Source organism: Dioscorea cayenensis, chromosome 14, assembly GCF_009730915.1.
Source record: "Dioscorea cayenensis subsp. rotundata cultivar TDr96_F1 chromosome 14, TDr96_F1_v2_PseudoChromosome.rev07_lg8_w22 25.fasta, whole genome shotgun sequence".
In the NCBI taxonomy this organism is placed as follows: Eukaryota; Viridiplantae; Streptophyta; class Magnoliopsida; order Dioscoreales; family Dioscoreaceae; genus Dioscorea; species Dioscorea cayenensis.
In genome coordinates, this window is record NC_052484.1 from 1,118,326 (window position 1) to 1,129,924 (window position 11,599).

At 34.4% G+C, this 11,599-nt stretch overlaps 1 protein-coding gene across 1 annotated transcript; it reads left to right on the top strand.

Moving 5' to 3' along the window:
* Positions 1 to 6: 6 nt before the first annotated feature.
* Positions 7 to 11,499, top strand: LOC120275747 (DNA mismatch repair protein MSH1, mitochondrial). The gene is given in 23 exon segments (XM_039282436.1): positions 7 to 30; positions 109 to 206; positions 1,032 to 1,107; positions 1,249 to 1,368; positions 1,962 to 2,009; positions 2,307 to 2,371; positions 2,527 to 2,612; positions 2,690 to 2,796; positions 2,798 to 2,855; positions 3,947 to 4,056; positions 5,211 to 5,316; positions 5,427 to 5,502; positions 6,397 to 6,455; positions 6,819 to 6,886; positions 7,663 to 7,836; positions 8,215 to 8,421; positions 8,635 to 8,891; positions 9,017 to 9,160; positions 9,567 to 9,624; positions 9,893 to 10,192; positions 10,309 to 10,733; positions 10,735 to 10,990; positions 11,077 to 11,499. Coding segments are annotated over 22 exon segments (3,126 nt in total). The 5' UTR covers positions 7 to 30; positions 109 to 111; the 3' UTR covers positions 11,308 to 11,499.
* The last annotated feature ends 100 nt before the right edge of the window (positions 11,500 to 11,599 follow it).

The following is an 11,599-nucleotide window of genomic DNA, read 5'->3' on the forward strand; positions in this document are numbered from 1 at the left end:
GGTCATTCTCATATTCTTTGGTGGAAAGAGGTAGTTTTTATGATTCTCTCTCAATAGCATGATCTTTTTTTCATGAATGTTTCTATAACGGTACTCATTTTATTTCAGAGGATGCAAATGTGTAAAAAGCCATCAACAGTTCAGTTGACGAAGAGGCTTGACTATTCAAATATACTAGGACTTAATGTCAGCTTGAAAAATGGGAGGTATAAAGGAAGTTCCTTATTGTATAATATTATGTATATTATAGTTCTGTGAGTGAACTTGAAATGCCACCGACTTGTAAGAGAAGATTGTATGCTTAATTAGTGTTTTTCAATGTCTTTTGTCTCATCAATGAATCCAATTTATCATAATCATAATTTTGTTTTATGTGACGAAGTAATTTGGTCCTCTTCATATAAATTTAATTTTATTAGACTTTAGTTTGATTTGTACAATTTTTATTGTCTTTATTTCCCCATTTGTAGTACTAAGCGAGACCATTTCATTTGAGAAAAAAACTTTGTTGGTGATATGTTTATTTCTGATTTGTAAAATAGACATGTCCTTATTTGCAACAGGGACTGTTGGGAACCTTGTGTTTTTGAGAGTAATGTTTGAGTTTGCTCAATTATCTATTCTCCCTAGCTTAGTGAGACATACTTGAACAAAATTCTCAGATATTCTGCTTGAAGCAGCAACTTTATCCTCCCATTTATATGTGTTTCAAGGTTATCTTTTTATGATATGATTTTGCACCTCCAATTTTGTAAACCTTGGCTAAGGGAAAAATTGTTGTATGTTTAAAGAAAACTAAATGGACTCATCTTGTGAAGTAGGTCCTACTAAATATGCATCTAGAAATGTACTATGTGTATGCTTCACTGCTGAAATCAACCGTAACCCCTCTTTAGGTAACTTCTGGAGTGCTATACACCAGAAGTTCTACCTTTGCCTCTGTCGATATGAGATGAGATTCTTTGCCATTTGCTTACTTTATTTTTCTGTTTGGGAAATTAAACAGAAGTGACCAAACATTTCCCTTGCAGTTTGAAAGAAGGAACTCTGAATATGGAGATACTTCAATTCAAATCCAGATTTCCCCGTGAAGTTTTACTTTGCCGGGTATGCCACTTAGCTTTTCATTAGAAAACTTCTTGTCTCTTAGAAACATATAGAGGTCATGGAATATAGAACTTCCTTTCTAAAAATGCATTCCCCAATAATTGATTTTTTTTTGCTATATGTTTTCCTTCTAATTTGTAGGTTGGAGATTTTTACGAAGCCATTGGATTTGATGCTTGTGTTCTTGTTGAACATGCTGGTTTAAATCCTTTTGGTGGTTTGCGGTCAGATAGCATTCCAAGAGCTGGCTGCCCTGTAGTGGTATGCAGCATGCGTTATATGTCTTTATCCTATGTTTGTTCATTTTCGTATTCCTGGGGGGTTTTCTATCCAGTTCATTTTGCTATTTGACAATTTCTCTGACTTATTTGTCCCCAACTCTTTTTTATTCCATTTATCTCCTATATCAAAATATTCTATGGCACAATTCTTGGAAAGCTTTTAGATTGAAGGGCTTCTAATTTTTCTATATATATATATATATTTATATTCTTACATGGAGTTAAATTGATTTAATCAGCGTCAGTGTTATGTGCTACTTATATGTAAGAAATATCGTTGAACATGTGTTCTTTTATCTAGCTTATATCTTGCAACTTCATTAATTGTGTTGGCTTTATGAAAATTGTGAAACAAGGAGCGTGTCCCTATTGTGCACTCAGGAAAATGTATGGGCTACAAGAGCTTCTTTTGTCAATAATCCTTGTTTGACTTGGAAGTAGTTTCTTGTCAAGGAGGCTTGAAGTGCGTACTTTTGTTTGTTGCTCAAATAAAATCTCTGAATGTTTTAAATCCTTTGTTATTTTCTCTGGTGATAACATATGCATGATTTCTTTTGACATGTCTTTTGGCAGAATTTGCGTCAGACTTTGGATGACTTGACTCGTAGTGGGTTTTCTGTTGTAAGTTACTATTTTTATTCTATTTTCACTTGAACTCATGGGCATTATGTTTACAAGGGTATGTGTTTTTTGTTCAGGCACATTCATATTATTGATTATCACCATTCTATATAGTAGATTGCTTTAGTGGTCTTTTTTCCCACTTTGATTGTTACTTACATCTATTTTTTTGTTTCATATGACATTGTTGAAGTGACCCTACTATCATTGATATTGAATTATTATTCTGATAATTATTTAATACTATACAATTACTGAATGTATACAAGTATTATATTTCCCATTGAATTCTGGCAGTGCATAGTTGAGGAACTTCAGGGCCCTACCCAGGCTCGATCCCGGAAAGGTCGATTTATTTCTGGGTAAGAAAATTTAGTATGATTCATTTCTTTCATATCTATTAAATTGTATGCTATTGTTATTGAAATTTGAGTATCATTTATCTCTAGTGGTGCTTCCATCTATCTAGAACTTCTGCATGTGATATATCTTCTTGTGTCATACTACTACATTGCAGTCATGCATATCCCGGGAGCCCTTATGTTTTTGGACTTGCTGGTGGTGACCATGATGTTGATTTTCCTGAGCCAATGCCTGTAGTTGGTAATCTCAATTCTACAGTGGGTTATGTCAGCTTCACATTGTACTTATTCATAACTTATGCTTACCTGAGGTTGTAGGGATATCACGGTCAGCAAAAGGGTATTGTATGATCTCTGTCCTTGAGACAATGAAAACATTTTCAGCTGAAGATGGACTCACAGAAGAGGCTATAGTCACCAAGCTTTCGCACTTGTCGATATCATCACTTATTTCTTCACATGTCTTTGAGGCATAATGCTTCAGGTTTGAATTTGTTTCTTTTGCTGTTATATTTGAGCAATGCCGATGAGTTGGTTTCAGCTATTGGTTTCAGATATTTGCTTTGTTTTGTACTTATTTTATCTGTCAGGTCAATATATTGTTTTTGTGTTATTAAATTATTCAATAACTGGAACATTACATTTTGATGGTTACATTTTAATTGGTTCTGTTGTATTGTGGTTGTTCTTGTCTCTAAGTTGATGCCTAAATCCTTAAATTTGTATGGAAAGATTTCTTATTTGCACTCAGTTTGTTTCTTTTTTGTTGCAGCATCTATGCACTTGCTTGCAGTGCAGCAAGTTTCTGAAGCATAAAGCTACTTTTTTAATCAGTGATATTCTTAACAATATTATATCTGGCAGGTCAACAGTTTTTTTGGGGGAAGAAATCTAATTTTCTATTGATGGATAATAAAAAATTTTAAATTTTGACTATTACATTGACCCTTCTGTAATTTCTGAAGTAATCCCACCATTTATTGCCGTGTAAAATCCTTACCAAATTATTTTTCTGTTTTTTTGTTTATGAATATTTGGGATATAGCTTGCCAAATCAGGCAGAGGCATTATCTATTTCATTTTATTTATTGTATTTTGATTACCAGGTAACTTAAAGATGATTAAAAAATAAGGCGGTGGGATTAATGGATTCCAATATGGCAATTCATAATTAATTTTCTTCTTTTCTTCGTTTTATTCAGGTGGAGTTTGTTTTGAAGATTCTGAGATTAGGTTTTAATTCTTGTTGATGGTTGCAAGTCAAAATCCCAAATTCAATGCAAAAACTGGTTTTTTGAGATGCAAGGTCCTAGTCGAATTCCCCCAATGAAACACAATAATCAGGCATATTTGCTGATTCAAAGTAACATGAGCTCCATATCCACAAGCCAAATTCCACTGTATATTATTTGGGTTCAGCTAAGTTTATGATGATCCCAGGAACATCTTTTTTCCTTATTGTTTGTTTAGTATATCTTTGTTTGGCATATAGGGATTTTTATTCATGGGAGAAACATAAACCATTCTGAAGTTTTCGTCGATTGCGTTTTTTTTATAGCATTATATATTCTGTAGGTACTTCTCGTTGGGGAGAATTTGGTGAAGGCGGGCTTTTATGGGGAGAATGTAATGGAAAATCCTTTGAATGGTTTGATGGCAATCCTGTTGAAGAACTACTATGCAAGGTTTGCAATATGTTGTGTTCATACCCATCGTGCAGACTTGTTATTGTTATATGGTTTTACCTGTTTTTATCTTTTTATAATTTTTTTATTACCATTTTTTTTTATGCCTTGTTATATGTTTGATAAATTTTGTTTGCCGCCGAGGCTAATTTAGTTTTGATTTTTTATGGCTGTTTTGTACTTTATATGATTTGGCTCATAGGTCATTTATCTCATAATAAATTAAGGAATAAAAAGTATTCAATAAGTGAAATGCCAATTCTCAACTGGTTTTGAGAATCAAGATATCCAATATCTCGTCCTAGAAAGACTTCAAGTATTTGCTCATATTTCCATGTGTAAAATGTAAATGATTGTGCCTTACTCGTGCATCCAAATGTACAAGTGACAGAATAGAAGACAATATGGATGTAAAATTGTCCATGGCCAGATGTACCTGTGATATCCAGCTATTGATATTGTGATTAGACAAATTGGGAGAGAATCGATTGCTTTTGAAAACTTAAATGGGATGAACTTTTCAGACGTGATTTAATTATTTGTTCACATATATGCTTAAGACAAATATTTGATACATGCAATATAACAAATCTAACTTTGTTACAAGTCTTATCAGTACTTCTCTAATCTTGATGGGATAAATTCTGCTATTCATTTATATGTTTGTTGATGAATGTTTATTTGTTTAATCACTTATTCTTACTAGTGTATTTCTCATTAATCAATTTACTTCTTCATGTTAGTATTATTAATAATTTTACAAAGTTATAAAATTCTGCTTTAATGCATTTCATGTGGTCAGTGCTTTTAATTTGGAGTTGCTATTTTGAGATAAGAAGTTGTCTTCTCTACCTTATCACTCTCTGCCAAGTGCAATAGATGACAATAATCCTTGACCATCTTTTCCAAGTATTGAGTGTGTCCGTGCTTTGTATATATATATATATATATATATGTGGAAACGCCATATCATGAATGTTGTCATATGTTGTATCCCATGGTAGATGTAGCATTTTCATTATGTCTGTCATTTATCATTTAATTCATTGCCTCCACTTTGTAATTTTGATCCCCAAGTGAGCTGTTGATCCTAATCTTAATGTTGTAGTCATCAAAAAGTTCTTCTTCCTCATACATATTTTATTTGCGTAAAGGTAAGAGATATCTATGGTATAGATGATCAAGCCACATTCCGTAATGTTACTATTTCTTCGGAGAGAAGGCCGCAACCTCTGTATCTTGGAACAGCTACCCAGATTGGTTAGTGAAGTATAGAAGTTCACATCAATGATAAATTTATACTCTTTAACTTGTGAATTTTAATTCGTATTTTATATTTAGATCAATTTATAGCTTTCCATGTTCTATAGGAATCATTGCAACTGAGGGAATACCTAGTTTATTGAAGGTGTTGCTTCCATCAAACTATGTTGGCCTTCCAGTATTGTGAGTTGATCGTAAACCACTTACTTCCATATATGTTGTTATTACTTATTAGTGTTCTTTCTTAGGGAGCATCTGGCTTGATGTTCTCCCCAGAATTGAATAGATGATATTTAATAATAGTTTTTCTCTTGCTTTTTCAAATATTCAACTCTACAATCTTTGTTCTACATTATTCTTTTGCATTTTGCAAGTTATTAGTTTATCTGGTGAGTTCATGTGCGAGGCATCCATTATTATCCCAAATGCTCAATGTGTATTAATGGGAGAGCCTTGCTAGTAAATCTTATTTGAGATGAATCTGCCTTGGGTAATATTGATCAGAAGATCTTTGTATACTTAAATTTATTTTTCATTACAAAGTTAAAAATTATAGAAGTATTATTACATTTGTGTGAAAAAACCACTAGCCTTGTTGTCCTCGTTTAGTTATGAAAGAAGTGAAATGAATTTTTAATAACCTTTGAACATCAAGAGGAGAGATAAATATCTTTAGTTTTTGTGAGCTAAATTATAAATGGACTCATTGATTAGAAATGGACAATTCATATCAAACCTAATAATTTAACCAACCTTGTTTTTTTTTTTTCTGTCATCTTTGTTGTCAAGAGCTCCTTACGGAAACCAAGAGTAATAATGATCAGTTTCACTAAGCTGTGAGCTAGATAAAATAGTGTAGCCATTGAAAACAGTCGAAGTTTGTGCATGTTATGCAGAAAATGTCATCAGTCTTTCTCTGTGATACTTTTTCATCAGGCATTTTTCCCATTTGGCTGGATGTAGTCACACTAAATTTTTATCTTAAAGTTGATCCAAAAATATTCGTTTATTTGCCTATTAGTTACCAGTAGTCAGAAAGCTTATAAATTTCTAACTCCTGGCAAGCATCTATTTCAGGTATATCAGAGATCTTCTTCTTAACCCTCCTGCATATGAGATTGCCTCAGCGATTCAAGGTTAGTTTTGTTTCTATCCTGAATTAAGTGTTGACAGGCAATTCTTTTAACTCTTGTGTTATTTACTTGATTGTATCTATATTCATATTCATTCTTTGTTCTAAGCTGTATTTTTTTGCTTGCTTCCTTAGTATTGCTTATTTATTTATAATAGTAAGTATTATTGTTGTTGTTGTTATTATTATTATTTCTGTGTAGAAGCTTCATTTCCTGTCTTTTATGTCAGAAGGCACATTTATTTATCAAGAGGCAGATGATTGAGTTTTGGCCTTTTTAAATTTTCAGAATGACTTTCATGTTGAGTATCAGTTTCATCTCTCTACATTCTAGCGGGCATGACTAACTTGAAGCTATTTTTGGCAGAGGCATGCAAGCTCATGAGCAGTGTAACTTGTTCAATCCCGGATTTTACATGTATATCAGGCGTAAAGGTTCACTTTTTGATTCTTAACTTTAAAATACAAGCTATATTGTAAAGCTGAAGCCTCACACATATGCTTGTGCTGCAAATGCAAGTTCAGTCTTTTCTTGTCTTAATTATTGTGGTGCTGATTAATTCATTATGTGAGGTTGTATTTCCAAAGTATTATTTGTTAGTTAATACTAACTGATGGTGGTCTTGGATATTAAACAAAGTATTGTCATCATTCAAGATTTGGTTGTGTTATCATGGATGTATGCAGCCTATTCATTGGTATTTAGCAGAGCAACTTTGTGAGAGAGGTGATGTCCTAAATCATACTTTGCCACTTAAATTTACTAACCATGTTCTAAGCAATACATGAAAAATAGCTTCAATAAAGGCATGTAGTATTGTTGGTATTTGCTATTTTAACAAGTTATGTTCATGCAATTAATTCCATTACCTGAATATTGTGCTTACATCGCACTATTACCTCAAAATTATTCTGAAAGACTAGACTTTATTCAGGTTGTTAGGAGTTATTGGAACCTAAATGTTTGGTCTTTTTTGTTGAATCTGGCTGAGATATTGGTCTGCCTATTGTTTGGTAGATAGTGGACTTGGAATCTTCATTGTGGAATTTGAGTTATTAAACAATTATTGTCATTTGCTGGCTACATTTTTTATTACCTTCTACTCATGCCTAATAATTTTTATACTATTGCTGAATGGTTTATGATTTTCATTATTTATTTATTTTTGTTATCTTAGTTGAATTTGAGCTCACATTTTTCTAACTTGCAGCTTGTAAAATTGTTGGAATCAAAGGAGGCAAATCACATCGAGTTTTGTAGAATAAAAAATGTGGTTGATGAGATTCTCCATATGAGTAGGAATTCCGAACTCTCCAAAATCTTGCGTGTCTTGCTGGAACCCACATGGGCAGCAACAGGCTTACGGGTTGAATACGAGATAATGGTATGTTTTTCTTCCTGTTTTATATATTTCTGAGTATTTCCTCTTGAGTTCATAAACCAGTGTGATATGCCAATATCACCTGAGTGATCTTTTGAAATTTCAAGTTTTGGTGAAAATACCCTTTTGAGAAGATGAATTTACATTTACTTTATGAAACTGTGATGGTAAGATTTGATGATGTAGTTGAGCAACAGGCAATCTTCATAAAATATTTATGCAAAAATATATATGTAAACTGTACATCTTCAAATACAAGCTTCCTACAGAAACTAAGGATATTGCATTATGTTATCCTTATATTTATACAATGTGTTAATTCTTGGAGATTTTGGGATATGTCATGTTTGAATGTAGGCTCTTGATATTTTTCTTTATCAGGTGCATGAATGTGGTTGGGTTTCTCGTAGGATAGATGAAATCATATCTCAAAGTGACGAGAAAGGTCAAGAAATAAGTTCCTTTGAATTCATTCCTCAAGACTTCTTTCAAGATTTGGAATCATCATGGAAAGGTCGTGTGAAGAGGATCCATGCCATGGAGGCTTTTGAGGAAGTCGACAAGGCAGCTGAGGCCTTATCCACAGCTGTAAGTTGTTATAAATCACAACCTTTATGTTGGTCATGGTGAATTTCTCTGGTAAGTGCATCAGGCATTCTTGTTTAAGTTGTTAGATTCAATGTATATGAATTGGATACGAATGAGATTTTACTCATCTGGCTCTTTGTTGTCTCGTTGATATCATGTCACTCATTATAACCACTCTTTTATTTGTCATAAGTACCCTTATTTGCTTTTCAGATCAAGGAAGACTTCCTTCCAATTGTTTTAAGGGTGAAATCAATCATGTCTTCTCTTGGAGGTCCAAAAGGTGAAATATGTTATGCAAGAGATCATGAAGCTGTCTGGTTTAAGGGGAAACGATTCATGCCAGCTGTGTGGGCTAATACTCCTGGGGAAGAGGAAATAAAGCAACTTAAACCTGCTACAGATTCAAAAGGAAAAAAGGTTGGAGAGGAATGGTATACCACAAACAAAGTTGAAAATGCACTAAGCAGGTTGAGTTTGTCTTTAAACAATCCATTCAAGTTTTTTGAGAGGTTATTGTGGTGAAAGTTTCCAGAGGAGTTTGAGCTGTTGTTGCTGATGGGCTGTTTCTGTATTTCTCTTCTACTATATTTAGGTATCATGAAGCCTGTGAAAAAGCAAGGAACAAGGTCCTCGAATTATTGCGAGGCCTTTCTGCGGAGCTGCAGAACAAAATCAATGTCCTGGTCTTTTCCTCAATGTTGCTTATAATAGCAAAGGCACTTGCTGGCCATGTTAGGTAAAACACACTCATGCTTTGATACATTTCATGTTCTTTTTCAAGTTTGATTCTTCTAAAATATTGTTTTCAGCCATTTATGTAACACATATATTACTTATATATGTCATGATTTGCGAGCTTGAATATATGTGTGTGGATCATGGAATATGATTTAGATGTTATACTCCCGATGAAAATATCCTTAGTAATCTGACATACCTAACTAACCAAACTAATGCATGATGTGCATCCAGTTCTCAAACTAAGCTTTTACGCAGACTCCTCTAAATCCATCCTTGCTCTTAAACATAGAACCGTCCGTTATATGGCAGCACAACCTTATTGATCTACATACAGTGTACTTCACTTGGCTTTCTCATCACCTCACCCCAAACCTCTTAACCATTATCTTTGTTTTCTGCAGTGAAGGCCGAAGAAGGGAATGGGCATTTCCTTGTTTAGTTGACTTCATGAAAAATGAGGTAGTCATCTTTTTGCCCATATATTTCAGTGAGATTGTAGAATGTTTAAATGTTGAATTGGTTTGAGTTGTGGGAAGGATAACAAATAATAGAGAAGCTCTCGCCCTTTTTTTAGTTTGACTTGAATTATCCTTGAACTTTGTTTTATTGTTTGATGAATAAGCTTCCTTTGAGCTTAAATTAGCCTTAATTGAAACTTGAATTTGGGTTGGCTAGATTGAACTCAAGTCCACTTCGCTCATTATAGTTTTATATGGAACTGGTCCAGGATAAAAAAACTATAGAATCAATCAACAGGATGGAGCTACAAGGGTTGTCACCATATTGGTTTGATGTTTCGCAAGGCAATGCAATAAAGAATACAGTTGAGATGCAATCTCTATTCCTTCTGACTGGGCCCAATGGTGGTGGTAAATCCAGTTTGCTTCGATCAATATGTGCTGCTGCTTTGCTTGGGATCTGTGGACTCATGGTGCCTGCTGACGTAGCTGTCATTCCTCATTTTGATTCTATTATGCTGCATATGAAAGCGTACGACAGTCCTGCTGACGGGAAAAGCTCATTTCAAGTAGGTCATCAACTTTATGTTTAAGATGAAGATCTGTGATTTATTTTTTATTTATTACCTTAAAAAGAATTCAAAGTTTCTGAAAATCTGATTAATCTTGGGGCATTTCTTTCCAGATTGAAATGTCAGAGATACGTTCTATTGTCATGGCAGCTTCCTCGAAGAGTCTTGTTCTTGTGGATGAGATATGCCGTGGAACAGAAACAGCGAAAGGAACTTGCATTGCTGGTAGCATCATTGAAAACCTTGATCATATTGGCTGCCTGGGAATTGTTTCAACCCACTTGCATGGCATTTTTGACTTGCCACTAGTTACCAAAAATGTTGTGTATAAAGCCATGGGATCCGAGATTTTAGATGGTGTCGTGAGACCAACATGGAAACTGATAGATGGAATCTGTAAAGAGAGCCTTGCCTTCGAGACCGCTCAGCGAGAAGGTCTTCCTGAAATTATCATCAACAGGGCGAGAGAGTTATATGTTTCAGTAAATGCCATCGATAAGACTGCCGTAGATGTGAACCGTTTGGATACCCATGTTTCACATGAAGGACCTGAGTGAAGTTGGTCATTCCTCTATGACCGGGACTTTGCAGGTCTTACAGGATGAAGTAGAGAATGCCGTTAAAGTTATCTGCCATGAAAAGTTGACGGAACTTTACAAGAATAATACCACATCAGATTCTTTGGAGGTGAAATGTATTGTGATTGGTAGAAGAGAATTACCGCCACCTTCAACAGTGGGTGCTTCTTGCATTTACGTGCTTTTCAGAGCCGACGATAAAATATATGTCGGACAGGTTACTTCTTTCCTTGTTTTTCACTGAAAATTTTAGTCTGACATCAAAAACAATTTTGTTTGACATGAGCATTGACTTTTGTGCAGACTGATGATCTTGCGGGTCGAGTCCGTGCTCATCGATCAAAGGAGGGCATGCAAAATGCAACATTCATATATATAGTGGTTCCCGGTAAGAGCATCGCGAGCCAACTGGAGACTCTTCTCATCCATCAGCTTCCCCGTCAAGGTTTCAAACTAATCAATAAAGCTGACGGTAAGCATCGAAACTTTGGTACATCTAATCTAAAGCTCGAATCTCTTAGCTTGCACCCGTGAAGCAGACGTGTCTCCATCTCTAATTCTCATGCTCCGAGAAACTCTTTCGGCAAATGCACCAATTTTGTAACTCAATGGTGCCGATGCCAATTTTGCAGATATCGTATTCATCTTATCCTCTGTAAGTGATACATCAAAATTGATTTCAATAGCCAATTTGCACTAATTAAAAGCAATGTGTGTCTTCCATGAGCTTGCAAGCATTTGTTTTTTTCCGTATTTTGTTTGTATCGCAAGCGTATCATATCTTCGATTAAACAAAGAAGTTACCGAAAAAAATATGTTTTGTTTG